Here is a 17,161-nt window from a genome sequence, read left to right as displayed (position 1 = left end):
TCAGTGTGAGCTTCCTGTCATATCCGTGAAGGCGCCTTTATAAATTCTGTGGAATCTGATTCAAAACATGAACTTTTATCTTCTGCTCAAATGAACTGGTGAGCCTAAACCCACATTAATTAATATAAATGATTAAGTATTATTATTAATTAAATTAATTACAAAACAAATTAAATTAAGTTGGTAAATCAAATCAACATTACTAATACACCCCAAATAAGGCTACGCATCCCAAGGCCATCTTCCTTGGCTCAAAGTGGCAGGAGAGTTGTTGTTATAATAAATTATATTCATTACTTTAGTGTCTAAGGACCAACTAACAGTGGGTCCCCATTGTGTTAGGCAAAGTACAAAGAACAGTAGATGGCCTATGCCGTGAAGAATTTACCATCTAAATAGACAAGACAGACACAGAATAGGGGAAGGAGCAGAAGCCACTGTTAGAATAGAGATATTCAGGCCTGCCTGTAAAGCCTGTACTTTAAGAACTTTGGTGTATTTTTATCACTTTGTCTTTATACCCCTGTAACTAGCTAAGAATCAAAATCACAGTCTGCCTGTCTATGGGCCTTCTCTCACTAGGATTTTCTGAGGCCTTGTTCTTAGGCTAAGGCCTTTGGCTAAGCAGTAGTGGCAGCCATAAGCTGGGAAGCGAAGGGTCACATCCTCACATCCCAAACCAGTCACACTGACATAAGGTGCTATTGGGCTGTTAGGAAGACAATCATGTCTGAACAGTGCCCATCACCACCAGATAAAGAAAAAGATCTTAAGATAGTTAAAGAAAACTTAGTTTGATAACAGCTTGTCTGGCAAGAAATCACTTATCAGTGGTTGTGGTTCTGAAACCTTCATTTCTGTATTGTTTTATCTTTATGGCCACCACTTTTACCTTGTTAATCAGTCTGGTTCTCTAATTGTTTCTGTCTGCTGTATAATAAATTTTTCTAGGTGTAAGTTAATTAGGGTAGTGGAATATGCTTGCTTGGAAATAGACCCAATAAACATCGCATTCTCTGTGCTTCAGACTTCTGGTCTTTTGCTGCTTGCTGTCTGCATGACAAGAACCAGGGAAGTGGAAGGGTGAAGGGAAAGCCCTCTAACAAAACTGGCATGGCCTGATAAGCAAGACGTAAGCCTTAGACAAAGGTTTTAATACACTTTGGAACTGAACAAGGATTCCCATGAGGATTGATGAGGGGATGACGGTAAATACACTTTTAGACCCTTTTGATGTTTTATAGCTTTTCTCCAGAAGGCTTAACCTCTGGCACACTGTCACGGATCCATAGGATCGGTGCAATGCCCTGGCTTTTAAACAGTCCTTGGGAGGTGCCCCTTGAGTGTGCCAGACCCCCAAGGGATCCCACTCTTCCACAAGGATAGGTCATGTAGCTTCAACATGAGACTGAGCCACTTCCTTAGTGCCCTTCCTCCACACTCCTCTCCACTTCTTCCCATTACTCTCAGCCAGCACCACCTCCCGGCACCTTGGGAGCTTCTTGTGTTCTCTCTTCATCTCTCACTACCTCCTCCCTCCCTGCTGCTTCTTAGCTCTAACCCTGCACACATCCTCTCCACATCTGGGCACCCCCGAATTATCTACTCCCCCGCTTCCCCTCCCCTCCCACATCTTTGTTCTCCCTGCACCGGTGGGGTCCTGATTGGAAACATTATACGCTCTCCTATCAAAAGAGGAGCTCATCTAACTGTCACACAAGCTATGCATGAGTCATACACCTATTTACTCAATTTAGAATGCTACAGGTGGCATATTTTCCTCTTAAAATGAGGAAAAGGCATGAAAGCTACAGTTAGTAATATAGTTATTAATGTAGCCAATAAAGATACATTAAATGCAATTTTAAAATGACTGACGGCACCAAAAAAGCACATGTCCAAAAATGATACTAGTGGGTAGGAGATACGGCAAAAAATGGGGGGCAAGGAAACTTGTCAAAACATGTATGCTGAATAAATGTATAAAGTTATTACTACTCAGGTTCTTTAGAGACCCCCCACAGCTTCTAATAACCCAGGAGACAGGACTCCTTACCCAGCAAGACCACCGTCTCATAGTTCTCCTGCATTACATCCCTGTAGAAGGCTCTCTGAGCGGGGTCCAGCAGAGCCCACTCTTCCCTGATGAAATACACAGCCACCTCCTCGAAGGTCACCGGCCCCTGAAAGAGAAAGGATCCAACACTTAGTGCCTGCTGCCCCACTCACAACCCCACTATTCACGGAACAGCAGTGCCAGGTAAATGGAAGCTCTGGGAGGCACATGTTAACAGATCCCCACCCCACCTTGCTTAGAGCAGCCAGGAGGCATCAGAGGGTGGAAAGAGAGAATCTTTTTGTCTCCCAGCTGATAGACGGAGGCAGGGTCGTCACATTTATCACATAGCTACTAGCCAGGGCTTGATATAGGCGATGGGGCTGGCTCTGGACCCTGATGGTGGCTCCCTGGTAGGAATCCCAACACTCTCCAAATAAAATATATGGAAGAAAGGGGAAGTTAACAGTGAAGAATATAAGTTAGAAAGTCAGAATTGTAGAAAATTGGTAAGGGAAGCTATCAGAAATCAATGACCAAACAATGAAAATAAGAAGGAAGTTTTTAAAAAGTATATTAAGTACAAAATTAATCCTAACAATGGTAGTGGTGAATTACTAGATGGAAATGGCAAAATTATCAAAATACTGCAGAAGAGGTAAAAGTATTCAATAAATATTTCTCTCCTGGATTTGGAGAAAAATAGATGATGTAACTCATATCATAAGATGTTGATGATGACAGTCTTTCCATCCCAACAATAACTCACGAGGATGTTAAACAGCAGCTATTACAGTTAGACAGGTTTAAAGAAGCAGGTCCAGATAACATGTATCCAAGAGTTTTAAAGAGCTGGTGGAGGAGTGTGGAGGACTGTTAATGTTGATTTTAATTAGGACTTGGAACACTGGGGAAATTCCAGAAGACTGGAATAAAGCTAATGCTGTGCCAATATTTTAAACGTGTAAAAGAGATAATCCAGCTAATTACAAGAGTGTTAGTCTGACATTGATACTGGGCAAGATAATGGAGCAGTGAATATGGATTTAATTAATAAAGAATTAAAGGAGGGTAATATTATTAATACCAATTAACAAAGGTTCAGAGACAACGGATCCAATCAAACTAACTGGATATCCTTACTGGATGAGATAAAAAGTTTGGTTGCAACTAATAGTATTGATGTAATATAGCAAGACTTCTGTAAGGCATATGACTTGGTTCAGCACAACATTTTGACTAGAAAACTAGAAAGATACAAAATAAACACAGCATACATTGAATAGATTAAAAACCATGCTTGAGTAGATTTCTTTCTAGGGGGTTCCCACAAGGATTGGTTCTTGGCCCTGTGCTATTTAACATTCTTATCAATGACCTGGAAGAGAATATAAAATCATCACTGATAAAGTTTGCAGTTGTCACAAAGATTGGGATTGGTGGTAACTAATGAAGTGTCAGTAGATTCAGGTTTCAGCACTGGGAGTCTGGGAAGTTTTCCCAGCCCTGGCTGGAGGGTCATTTCCTGTTCTACAAACAGGGGAAGTTCCATTCCCAACTACTGTGCCTTGAAATTAGGCCCTGACACTACACCCCACATTCAGCATAGTAGTATGATTATCAAATGATTAGGACACATTTTGTGCAAGACGTCATTGGAAAAGTTATGACTGGCCGAATATGAATGTCCTATTTGTCTGCATGTATCAGGTACAACAAAGAAGCCAGACAGTGTTGATGGCTCATCAACAAAGACAATGGACCATAGAAGAGCTTAGCCTTCCTCTGAATGTTTCAGCCAGCCTATTAGTCATGTATCAGAGGGGTAGCCGTGTTTGCTGCTTTTACAGATCCAGACTAAGAGTCCTGTGGCACCTTATAGACTAACAGACGTTTTGGAGCATGAGCTTTCGTGTGTGAATACCCACTTCGTTGGATGCATCCGACTCTTTGGTCCTACTAGTCATGGATACTATGACACAGCAGGGCATGCTAGGGCATGTGACCAGACCACATGACAATAAATTCCATTTTGGTACCTGTATTTTTCAACAAACTGGACTGGGAACTGAGTTTGGAAGAAAGGGTTCCTACCATATGGAAAAGCTACATCAGCGGTGTGTGTGACCATTTCTTGCCCTCATTCCGCACACAAGAAAACTTATGGAAACACCTCAGGAACAAAGACTGAACTGGGGGAAGTGCTGGTCCCAGGGTAAAGGGATTTCTAGCTTGTGTATGGAAACTTGGTGGACTGCTTCTATCATCAGTCAGGGTGAGAAATTGCTAATTAAAATTCTATCCAGATAGTACATTAGGCTTAGTTTGAGGTTTTGGTTATTTGTTAAGTAATCTGCTTTGATCTGTTTGCTACCACTTATCACTGAGAAATTGGCTTTTGTCTTCTATCTGTCCTTGAGTGGCTTAGGTAAAGCACTCAGGTAGCTTAGCTGGGTGTATGGCATCACCTGCTGTCGAGTTGGCTGATAACAGGGCCTGGAGAGGCTGGCTGAATCTCCAGCAAAGCAGTGTGAGAAGTGTTAGAGGGCCCAGCTTGAGGGTTAGAGGGCACAGCAGTTCCCAGAAGCCCCTCAGACTGCACCCTGGGGTGACAACCCATCACACTCTAGAGTGTACAAGTCTCAGCAGGTTTGTCACATCCTTTCCCCCCCATTCCGCACCCTAGATAATTCCTGCCTCCCACCACCTCTAGCAGCTCCCACTCTCCAATGCATTTAATTCTCCTCTCCCTTACCTGAGCCAGCTCCATTGCAGCTATTTCCTTCCCCTTGGGAGGAGGGGATGATTTGGAGCGAAACGTGGACGTTATTCTGTAGCCTGCCAGGGCAAGAAGGGCAACGTGAGAGATTTCAGACAGGGTTTCTGTCCTTTCCACATGTCGATTGCCCCCAGCATTTTTCCCTGGTAATGGACATTCTAGGTTCTGCCACACTATGAAGCACAGAGGGACCTTATTCCAGTACAGGCCTAGCCCCCTCCCACCAGGGTGTAACCCTCTGAGACATGGCGAAACCCTCCCAATAGCAGAGTCTCTCTGTTACACTTATCAAGTTTGTAGACGATATCAAGCTGGGATGGGATGCAAGCGCTTTGGAGGATAGAATTAAAATTCAAAATCATCTGGACAAACTGGAGAAATGGTCTGAAGTAAATAGGATGAAATTCAATAAGGACAAATCCAAAGTACTCCACTCAGGAAGGAACAATCAGTTGCACACATACGAGACAGGAAATGACAGCCTAGGAAGCAGTACTGCAGAAACGGGTCTGGGAGTCACAGTGGATCACAAGCTAAATATGAGTCAACAGTGTTACACTGTTGCAAAAAAAGCAAGTATAATTCTGAGATGTATTAGCAGCAGTATTGTAAGCAAGACATGAGTAAGTCATTCTTCCACTCTACTCCGCACTGATTAGGCCTCAACTGGACTAGTGAGTCCAGTTCTGGACTCCATATTTCAGGAAAGATGTGGAAAAATTGGAGAAAGTCCAGAGAAGAGCAACAAAAATGATTAAAGGTCTAGAAAACATGACCTATGAGGGAAGACTGAAAAAACTGTTTGTTTAGTCTGGAGAAGATATGATCAGCTTTCAAGTATATAAAAGTTTGTTTCAAGGAGGGAGACAGAGACATTGTTCTTCTTAACCTCTGCGGACAGGACAAAAAGCAATGGGCTTAAATTGCAGCAAGAAAGGTTTAGGTTGGACATTAGGAAAAACTCCCTGTCAGAGTGGTTAAGCACTGGAATAAATTGCCTAGGGAGGTTGTGGAATCTCCATCATTGGGGATTTTTAAGAACTGGCTTGACAAACACCTCTCAGGGATGGTCCAGATCAGCGGTGGCCAACATGTGGCTCTTTAGAATTTAATGTGTGGCTCCTTGTATAAGCACCAACTCCAGTGCTTATACAAGGCACCAACTTTCCAATGTGCTGGGTGTGCTCACTACTTATCTACAGGCCTTGCTTCGACTCCATCACTTCCCACACCCTTTCCTGAGCCTGCAGTGCCCTCGCTCCATCCCCCCGTAAGTGTCTTCCATAGTGTGAATAGCTGATTGGGAGGTGTGAGGAGGAGGTGCTGATTACTGTGGCTTCCCATGGGTGGGAGCTGATGGGGGACTGCTGACATATTACTGTGATTCTTTGGCAATGTATGTTGGTAAATTTTGGCTCCTTCTCAGGCTCAGTTTGGCCACTCCTGGTCTAGATAATACTTTATCCTGCCTTGAGGGCAGGGGACTGGACTAGCTACCTCTTGAGGTCGCTTCCAGTTCTGTGATTCTATGAACCAAACGCCAGAGATGAGCAGAATCAAAGGAGTCACTCTGGGGATTCTCCGTCATTGTCCCCAAGGCAGCTGTCTCAGGTTAACTACGTTATTTGATACTCCAGCCTTTACTCCTGGGAGTGCCCCTTTCATCAGCTGGGCCTAGTTTTAGCTTTTGGGAAGCTTGACTCCTGGGGCTCTGAGACTGGGCCTTCTTGCCTCAGCACATCTTGTTTCTTTCTGTGATTCCCCAGTGAGTCCAAATGAGTGGATACTCCTCATACAGATGTGAACATAAGAACGTGTTTAGTATTTAGACTTTATTGAATGCTTGTGAGTTGCTGCCTGGGTTAACATCTGACTAGTTGCATTATGAGCCTCTGTGGCTCTGTAAATCACCAAACAGGAGAGAGACTTTACTTATGCAAAGGGCTGATTGGCAACAGAATGCATTACACCCTGCCTGGCAGGAAAGGTCCATCAACACCAGACAGACTATTATGGGACGTTAAAGAAGACACAAGACTGTTGTTGTGCTCTTGACCTCCCATTAGCTGAGTTTGCAGCTCAGAGCACATGGTAGGAAGGGAATGAAAAATCCCATACAGAAGGAACTGATTATCTGTATGCTGCTTGGACTCTGGGGGGCAAAGTTTCTAGGCATAAGCAAGAGATCCCCAGCTGCTTAGCCTGGGTTAGTCCTAAAGAATATGTAGAGCTTGCTTATTATAGAAGCTTCCATTACCTTTGAAATTTAAGACTGCAACTCGTCTGCATCTATAGGATTACCTGCTTTAGCTTTGTAAACAACTCTTGTTTCCTTTTAAATAAATCTTAATACAGGTTATTACAGAACTGGCTACAAGTGTTGTCTTTGTTGGAAGATCTAAGATTCAATTGACCTAAGGAAGTGACTGGTCCTTTGGGACTGGCAGTAACCTGAACATTGCTGTGATTCGTGGGGTAAGGCAGTGGTTCTCAACCAGGGGTCTGGGGTCCCCTGGGGAGCTATGAGCAGGTTTCAGGGGGGCTGCCAAGCAAGGCCAGCATTAGACTCGCTGAGGTCCAGGGCAGAAAGCTGAAGTCTCAGCGCATGGGGCTGAAGTCCAGGGCCCTGAGCCCCATCATCTGCGGCTAAAGCTAAAGCCTGAGCAATGTAGCTTTGTGGGGCTGCAGGCAGTTGCCCTGTGTGATGGAGTGTGGGGGAGTCCGGTCCTGCACCCCTCTTCCTGGGACTCACAGTGACTCTCAGCCAGCCAGCAAAACAGAAGGTTTATTGGACAACAGGAACAAAGGATACAGCAGAGTTTGTAGGCACAACCAGGACCCCTCAATCAAGTCCTTCTGGGGTTCAGGAAGCTTAGACCCCAGCTTGGGATTCCCTGAATTCCAACCACCCAGCCCAAAACCAAAACTGAACTCATCCAACATCCGCCTGCCGGTCCCTTCCTTTGTCCAGCTTCCTGGGCAAAGGTGCTGACACCCTTCCCCCCTGCCTAGCTCAGGTTACAGGCTGAGCATCCATCCCTTACCTAAAGTCACCCCCTGCTCTCTCATCCCCCACACAGACAGTCCCTACTCCATCACATCTCTCCCCCCCTCGAGACTGAACTGAGCGGGGTCACTGTGCCCAGTGACCTGGGGAGGTGCAGGGCCCCCTCTCTGGGACAACGCATCTGCTATCAGGTTGGCACTTCCCTTCACATGGACCACGTCCATGACATAGTCCTACAGAAGCAGGCTCCACCTCAGGAGCTTGGCATTGGCTCCTTTCATCTGGTGCAGCCAGGTCAGGGGAGAGTGGTTGGTGTACACGGTGAAGTGTCACCCAAAGAGATATGGCTCTAGTTTCTTAAGGGCCCACGCCATGGCCAGGCATTCCTTCTCGATGGCAGCATAGTTCTGCTCCCGGGTACCTTGCTCAGGTACACGATGGGGTGTCTCTCTCTCTTTTCATGCTCCTGCATTAACACCGCCCCCAGTGCTGTGTCTGAGGTGTTGGTGAACACCATGAAGGGCTTCTCATATTCTGGGTTTGCCAGAACTGGGCCACTAACCAGAGCCGGGCCACTAACCAGAGCCTTCTTCAGCGCCCGGAGAGTCTGCTGGCACTGCTCGGTCCAGACCACCTTGTCTGGCTTCCCCTTCTTGCACAGCTCAGTGATGGGGGTGGCTATGGCGCTAAAGTGGGGCACGAACCTTCCATAGTACCCTGCCATCCCAATAAAGGCCTGGACCTGCTTTTTGGTTTGGGGAGTGGGCCAGTCTCTGATCACCTCCACCTTGGCTGGTTCCCACTTTAGGCAGCCACTCCCCACCTGATGGCCCAGGTAAGATACTTCAGCCATCCCCACCTTGTACTTCTCAGCCTTTACGGTTAACCTAGCTTCTCGAAGTTGGTCCAGCACTTGTTTAACCTGGGACACGTGGTCCTCCCAGGTCTGGCTAAAGACACAGATGTCGTCAATATACGCCACGGTAAAACTCTCCATCCCCCTCAGTAGCTGATCCACCAGGCGCTGGAAGGTGGTCGGCGCGCCCTTGAGGTCGAAGGGCAGGGTCAGAAATGCATAGAGCCCCCGAGGGGTGATAAAGGCCAATTTCAGCCTGGCATCTGTGTCCAGCGGTACTTGCCAGTAGCCCTTTGTAAGATCCATGGTGGTGAGGTACTGAGCGCCTCCAAGCCTGTCCAGGAGCTCGTCAGGCCTGGGCATGGGGTAGGCATCTGTGATGGAGCAGGGGCTGTCTGCATGGGGGATGGGAGAGCAGGGGAGGACTTTAGGGGATGGATAATACCTGAGCCTGTAACCTGAGCTAGGCAAGGGGTGGTGGCAGGTCAACACTTCTGCCCAGGAAGCTAGACAAAGGAAGGGGCTGGCTGGAGGGGGTTAGTTTCAGTTTCGGTTTTGGACTGGGTGGTGGGAATTCAGGGAATCCTAAGCTGGGATCCAAGCACACTGAAACCCCAGAAGGACTCGATTGAGGGGTTCCGACTGTGCCTACAAGCTCTGCTGTAACCTGTGTTCCTGTTGTCCAATAAACATTCTGTTTTACTGGCTGGCTGAGAGTCACTGTGAGTCCCAGGAAGAGGGGTGCAGGACCGGACTCCCCCACACTCCGTGACAACTGGTGGCAGTGGTGGGATATACTGCACCCCGTGGATGGCGCTTCCTGCAGTAAGTGACTGGGGAGCAGTAAAAAGACGGGGTGATTAACCTCTGGGAGTGTGTGCCCAGTGAGAAGGACTTTGCAGTAACAGGGTCCACCAGAGGATTGCAGCGAGCGGTCCCAGGGGCGGAGGAGTCTGCAGCTCGACCCTGGCAGAGAGGTGGTGACCTCAAGAAGGGCTGGTGCACTAAGGGTCTCCCTGGAAACTGTGGGGAGCAGCGAGCACCCCAGCCTGTGAGTGGCCAGCAGGAAGATGTATGCCAAGCAGCGCAAGAGTGACCTGGTGGAGCTGTGCAAGCAGAGGGGGCTGTGCAGTGGGAGGCTCACCAAACACCAGCTAATTGCCCAGCTGGAGGAGGGAGACCGCTTCAATGAACGGAGCCCTGTCTCTGAGGGAAGCAGCCTGGCAGATGCAGCGCAGGCACCAGTGTCTGTCCCCGCTGGGAGTGGTCAGCCGGCGGCTGAGGGCTTCCCAAGACCCCCCCTTCCTAGGCCTAGGGGAAGGGAGGGGAGGAGCCTAGTGAATACCGAGGGCACCGTGACCCCCCAGGCCAGCAGGGGATCCTCCCGGCGAAGCTCACCCCCCAGCAGGGGATCCTCCCGGCGACGCTCGGCATCCGTGGAGCAGATGCGGCTGGAATATGACAGGGAGCTGAGATGGGAAAAGCTCGAGTTAAGGAGGCAAGAACTGAAGGAACGGGAGAACCAGCATAAGCATGAGCTGGAGAAGGAGAAACAGAGTAAACATGAGCTGGAGGAGAAGGAGAAACAGCGTAAACATGAGCTAGAACTGGCCCGGCTGACAAGCAGTGGGGCCCCGGCTGCGGTGAGTGAGGGGGGACCCAAGCCTACAAAGAGCTTTGATAAGTGCTTGCTGGCCCAGCGTAAGGAGGGGGAGGACATAGATACCTTGCTGACGGTGTTTGAGTATGCCTGTGAGCTGCACAGGGTTGGCCCTGCAGACAGGATCTCATTTCTCACCCCCTTACTGGACTCCACAGCCGTGGAGGTGTACAGCCGAATGAAAGGGGCGGAGGCAGGGGACTATGAGCTGTTCAAACAGGCCCTGCTTTGCGAGTTTGGGCTGACTCCTGAGATGTACCAGAGAAAGTTCCAGAGTCAGCGTAAAACCCGTGAGGTCACATACCTACAACTGGCCAACCGGGTGCAGGGGTATGCCCGCAAGTGGACAGCTGGGACCCAAACTAAAGAGGACTTGCTTGACCTATTCATACTGGAGTTCCTGTATGAGCAGTGCCCGTCCAACCTGAGGCTGTGGTTCATGGATCAGAAGCCGGAGAACCCGCAGCACGCAGGCCAGCTGGCCGACCAATTTGTGGACACTCGGGCAGGGGATAACAGGGCGGAGTCTCAAAGGAGCAGGCCTGCCTCAACGCAGAGAGAGAGTAACCATGGGACCTCCCAAAGGGGGCCTATGGAGAATCCCCACCAAAGGGGAACATCCAGAGTCAGGTCCATCCGACCCACTCAAGGGGACCCATGAGACATGGGCAGCTATCACTGTAGCCAACGAGGCCACATACGGGCCCAGTGCCCCAAACTCAGGGACAGACCGAGCAGACCCAACCCACGGAGGGTTGACTGGGTAAAGACCCAGTCAGATGAGGGGCAATATTCCCAGGAAAGAGGGGCTGGCAGCGTACAACCTGTGAAGGAGGGAAGAGGTCCCCAGGTCAGCTCCTCTGGGAGGCTGGATACTGCAGGCTCCAAGTTTTTGGTTTACAGGGTGGGTGCAGGGCTGCCCCTCCAGAAAGAGTGCCTTGTTTCCCTGGAGATAGATGGGAGGAAGATTACCGGGTACTGGGACACGGGCGTAGAGCTGACACTCTCCCAGCCCAAGGTGGTGGCCTCAGATCGGATGGTGCCCGACACCTACCTGACCCTGATGGGTGTGGGCGGGACCTCATTCAAGGTGCCCATGGCGAGGGTACACCTGAAGTGGGGGGCCAAAGAGGGCCCCAAGGACATGGGGGTACACCCACATTTGCCCACAGATGTGTTAATGGGAGAGGACCTCGAGGACTGGCCAAGTAACGCCCAGAGTGCTCTGGTTGGAACTCGTAGTCAGAGTTAGCGAAGGGCACTGCGCCCCAACAACGGGGAAGATACCCTGTCCGAGGTGCAAGACCTTAACCTGGTGGGGGAGGGGGAACGCCCAGGGACACGGCTCAGAGAGGCTGCAGGCTCAAACACAGCCGACGAGAGAGAGCAGGTCCCTATCCCTGTTCCAGCTGCTGAGTTCCAGGCCGAGTGGCAGAAAGATCCCTCCTTGGGGAAGCCCAGGGACCGGGCTAACCTCAGTGCGGTACAGACCATGAGGAGAGGTTGCAAGGAGAGGTTCCTGTGGGAGAAGGGGTTCCTGTACTGAGAGTGGGCTCCCCCAGGGGAAGTAGAGTCATGGGGGATTAGGAGGCAGCTGGTGGTCGCCAGAAGTTTCGCCACAAGCTACTGTACCTGACCCATGACATCCCTCTTGCAGGGCACCAGGGAATCCAGAGCACCAGGCAGAGGCTGCTACAGAACTTTTACTGACCTGGGGTCTTTACCCATGTCCGACAGTACTGCCAATCCTGTGACCCCTGCAAGAGGATGGGGAAGGCCAGGGACAAGGGGAAAGCGGTTTTGAGGCCTTTACCCATCATAGAAGAACCTTTCCAGAAGGGGGTCATGGATATAGTGGGACCTCTCAGCAAGGCGACCCGGTCGGGGAAGAAATACATCCTGGTGGTGGTGGATTTTGCCACTCGCTACCCCAAGGCGGTGGCTCTGTCCTCTATCGAAGCAGACACTGTGGCAGATGCGCTGCTGACCATTTTCAGTTGGGTGGGGTTCCCCAAGGAAATCTTAACGGACCAGGGGTCCAACTTCATGTCGACCCTGCTCCGGTGCTAGTGGGAAAAATGTGGGGTCCAGCATAACTGGGCCTCAGCGTATCACCCCCAGTCCAACGGGCTGGTGGAAAGGTTCAACAGGAAGCTAAAGATGATGCTAAAAACATTTATGAATCAACACCCGCAGGACTGGGACAAGTACTTACCTCACCTGCTGTTCGCGTACAGGGTGGTACCCCAGGAATCTACTGGGTTTTCGCCTTTCAAACTGTTATATGGAAGGCGGGTAAGGGGGCCCCTGGACCTGATGAGAGACGAATGGGAGGGGAAGGCCACTCCCGAGGGAGAGTCAGTGGTGGAGTATGTCCTGACCTTCCAGGAAAGACTTGCTGAGCTCATGGGCCTGGCCAAGGAGAATCTGGTCCGAGCCCAGAGGAAGCAGAAGGTCTGGTATGACTGCACGGCACGGGCCTGTGCCTCCGCCACCAGGGATCAGGTGATGGTTCTCATCCCCGTGAGGAAAAACAAACTCCAGGCTGACTGGGAAGGGCCCTTTAAGGTTATCAAGCAACTAAATAAGGTAAACTATGTGGTGAAGCTGTCAAACCAAGCACATCACTGTCGGGTGTACCATGTGAATATGATGAAGCCATACTATGACAGGGGGAATGTGGTGTTGGCCGTGTGTGGACATTGGGAGGAGCAGGGAGATAACCCTTTAGTGGATCTATTCCCTGGGACAAAAGTTGGTTCCCCCCTGTAGGCAATTCCCCTCTCTGATGAGCTGATCCTGGCCCAGCCCGCTGAGATCAGAGGGGTGCTGCATCTATACCGACAGCTGTTTTCCTACTAGCCTGGACGCACTAATTTGACTGTCCACCGGGTTGAGACTGGGTCACATCCTCCTATAACATGCTCCCCTTTTCGGGTCACTGGTAAAACTGCCCAGGACCTAGAAAGAGAGGTCAGGGACATGCTGGCTTTGGGGGTGATCCAGCAGTCTTCCAGCCCTTGGGCCTCGCCAGTGGTGCTGGTCCCCAAGAAGGACGGGTCAATCCGGTTCTGTGTGGACTATCGAAAGCTCAATGCCATCACCGTATCCGATGCCTACCCCATGCCCAGGCCTGACGAGCTCCTAGACAAGCTGGGAAGCGCTCGATACCTCACCACCATGGATCTTACCAAGGGCTACTGGCAAGTGCCGCTGGACACAGATGCCAGGCTGAAATCAGCCTTTATCATCCCTCGGGGGCTCTACAAGTTTCTGACCTTGCCCTTTGGCCTCAAGGGAACACCAGCCACCTTCCATCAGCTGGTGGATCAGCTACTGAGGGGGATGGAGAGTTTTGCCATAGCATATATTGATGACATCTGCGTCTTCAGCCAGACCTGGGAGGACCATGTGTCTCAGGTTGAACGAGTGCTGGACCGACTCCGGGAGGCTGGGTTAACCGTAAAGGCTGAGAAGTGCAAGGTGGGGATGGCTGAAGTATCTTACCTGGGCCATCGGGTGGGGAGCGGCTGCCTAAAGTGGGAACCAGCCAAGGTGGAGGTGATCAGAGACTGGCCCACTCCCCAAACCAAAAAGCAGGTCTAGGCCTTTATTGGGATGGCGGGGTACTATGGAAGGTTCTTGCCCCACTTTAGTGCCATAGCCGCCCCCATCACTGAGCGGTGGTGATAACAGTTGATTTCAGCCTGGCATCTGTGTCCAGTGGTACTTGCCAGTAGACCTTTGTAAGATCCATGGTGGTGAGGTACTGAGCGCCTCCAAGCCTGCCCAGGAGCTCGTCAGGCCTGGGCATGGGGTAGGCATCTGTGATGGAGTAGGGGCTGTCTGCATGGGGGATGGAAGAGCAGGGGAGGACTTTAGGGGATGGATAATACCTGAGCAGGTAACCTGAGCTAGGCAAGGGGGGTGGGAGGTCAACACTTTTGCCCGGGAAGCTAGACAAAGGAAGGGGCCGGCTGAAGGGGGTTAGTTTCAGTTTCGGTTTTGGGCTGGGTGGTGGGAATTCAGGGAATCCTAAGCTGGGATCCAAGCACCTTGAAACCTCAGAAGGACTCGATTGAGGGGTCCTGACTGTGCCTACAAGCTCTGCTGTAACTTGCGTTCCTGTTGTCCAATAAACATTCTGTTTTACTGGCTGGCTGAGAGTCACTGAGAGTCCCAGGAAGAGGGGTGCAGGGGTGGACTCCCCCACACTCCGTGACAGCATCAGATACGGTGATGGCATTGAGCTTTCGATAGTCCACACAGAACCGGATCGACCCATCCCTTTCGGGGACTAGCACTACTGGCGAGGCCCAAGGGCTGGAAGACTGCTGGATCACCCCCAAAGCCAGCATGTCCCTGACCTCTTTTTCTAGGTCCTGGGCAGTTTTCCCAGTGATCCGAAAAGGGGAGCATATTATACGGGGATGTGACCCGGTCTCCACCCGGTGGACAGTCAAATTAGTGCATCCAGGCCAGTTGGAAAACAGCTATCGGTATAGATGCAGCACCCCTCTGTTCTCAGCGGGCTAGGCCAGGATCAGCTCATCAGAGAGGGGAATTGCCTCCGGGGGGAACCAGATTTTATCCCAGGGAATAGATCCACTAAAGGGTCATCTCCCTGCTCCTCCTAATGTCCACGCATGGCCAACACCACATTCCCCCTGTCATAGTATGGCTTCATCATATTCACATGGTACACCCGACAGTGATGAGCCCAGTTAGAAAGCTCCACCACATAATTTACCTCATTTAGTTGCTTGACAACCTTGAAGGGTCCTTCCCAGTCAGCCTGGAGTTTGTTTTTCCTCACGGGGATGAGAACCATCACTTGATCCCCAGTGGCGAAGGCATGGGCCCGTGCCGTGCAGTCATACCAGACCTTCTGCTTCCTCTGGGCTCAGACCAGATTCTCCCTGGCCAGGCCCATGAGCTCAGCAAATCTTTCCCAGAAGGTCAGGACATACTCCACCACTGACTCTCCATCAGGAGCGGCCTTCCCCTCCCATTCGTCTCTCATCAGGTCCAGGGGCCCCCTTACCCACCTTCCATATAACAGTTCGAAAGGCGAAAACCTGGTAGATTTCTGGGGTACCTCCCTGTACGCGAACAGCAGGTGAGGTAAGTACTTGTCCCAGTCCTGCAGGTGTTGGTTCATGAATGTTTTTAACATCATCTTTAGCGTCCTGTTGAACCTTTCCACCAGCCCGTTGGACTGGGGGCGATATGTTGAGGCCCAGCTGTGCCGGACCCCACATTTCTCTCACAAGCATCGGAGCAGGGTCAACATGAAGTTGGACCCCTGGTCCGTTAAGACTTCCTTGGGGAACCCCACCCAACTGAAAATGGTCAGCAGCGCATCTGCCACAGTGTCTGCTTCGACAGAGGACATAGCCACCGCCTCGGGGTAGTGAGTGGCGAAATCTACCACCACCAGAATGTATTTTTTCCCCGAAGGGGTCGCCTTGCTGAGAGGTCCCACTATGTCCATGGCCACCTTCTGGAAAGGTTCTTCTATGATGGGTAAAGACCTCAAAGCTGCTTTCCCCTTGTCCTGGGCCTTCCTCACCCTCTGGCAGGGGTCACAGGATTGGCAGTACTGTCGGACATGGGTAAAGACCCCAGGTCAGTAAAAGTTCTGTGGCAGCTTCTGCCTGTTGCGCTGGATTCCCTTGTGCCCTGCGAGAGGGATGTCATGGGTCAGGTATAGTAGCTTGTGGCAAAACTTCTGGGGAACCACCAGCTGCCTCCTGATCCCCCATGACTCTTCTTCCCCTAGGGGAGCCCATTCTCAGTACATGAACTCCTTCTCACACAGGAACCTCTCCTTGCAACCTCTCCTCATGGACTGTACTGCACTGAGGTCAGCCAGGTCCCATGGCCTCCACAAGGAGGGATCTTTCTGCAACTTGGCCTGGAACTCAGCAGCTAGGACAGGGAAGGGGACCTGCTCTCTCTCATCGGCTGGGTCTGAGGCCGCAGCCTGTCTGAGTTGTGTCCCTGGGCGTTCCCTCCTCACCAGGTTAGGGTCCTGCGCCTCGGGCAGAGTACCTTCCCCGTTGTCAGGGCACAGTGCCCTGCGCCGACTCTGACTACGGGTCACGACCAGGGGACCCCGGGCGTTGCTTGGCCAGACCTCCAGGTCCGCCCCCATTAACACCTCTGTGGGCAAATGTGGGTGTACCCCCACATCCTTGGGGCCCTCCTTGGCCCCCCACTTCAGGTATACCCTCACCACGGGCACCTTGAATGAGGTCTCACCCACGCCCCTCAGGGTCAGGTAGGTGTCGGGCACCATCCGAACTGAGGCTACCACCTCGGGCCGAGCCAGTGTCACCTCTGCGCCTGTGTCCCAGTACCCAGTGACCTTCCTCCCATCTACCTCCAGGGGAACAAGGCACTTTCTCCGGAGGGACACACCCGGCCCACCCTGTAAACCAAAAGCTCGGAGCCTGGAGCATCCAGCCCCCCAGAGGAGCTGACCTGGGGCCTTCCTCCCTCCTTCGCAGGTGGTACGCAGCCAGCCCCCCTTCCCTGGGAACGCTGCCCCTTGTCCAGCGGGGTCTCTACCAAGTTAACCTGGTGTGGGGTCAGTCTGCTGTCTGTCCTTGAGCCTGGGGCACTGGGACCATATGTGGCCCCTCTGGCCACATTGACAGTAGCTCATGATCCGTTGGTCCCCTCGAACCGGTGGGTTGTCCCTGACGCTGGGCGTTCCCCTTGGGAAGGGGTTCTCCCTATTCCCCCTTTGAGAGGTTCCAGGATGACTCTCTCTCTGCCTTGCAGCGGGCCTGTTCCTT

General features: G+C 51.2%; 2 protein-coding genes across 3 annotated transcripts in view; one reads left to right on the top strand and one right to left on the bottom strand.

Annotated features, from left to right (window-relative positions):
* Positions 1–17,161, top strand: part of LOC127046670 (zinc finger protein 436-like) — a 545,929-nt gene that overhangs the window by 391,410 nt on the left and 137,358 nt on the right. The window lies entirely within an intron of this gene.
* LOC127043044 (zinc finger protein 34-like) overlaps positions 1–17,161 on the bottom strand; it is a 320,191-nt gene that overhangs the window by 189,302 nt on the left and 113,728 nt on the right. Inside the window, exon 7 of the mRNA XM_050936743.1 lies at positions 2,057–2,183. Coding sequence (XP_050792700.1) covers positions 2,057–2,183 — 127 coding nt within the window. The remainder of the gene's footprint in view (positions 1–2,056; positions 2,184–17,161) is intronic.

This window comes from Gopherus flavomarginatus, chromosome 1, assembly GCF_025201925.1.
Source record: "Gopherus flavomarginatus isolate rGopFla2 chromosome 1, rGopFla2.mat.asm, whole genome shotgun sequence".
In the NCBI taxonomy this organism is placed as follows: domain Eukaryota; kingdom Metazoa; phylum Chordata; order Testudines; family Testudinidae; genus Gopherus; species Gopherus flavomarginatus.
This window is presented reverse-complemented; position numbering and strand designations above follow the sequence as displayed.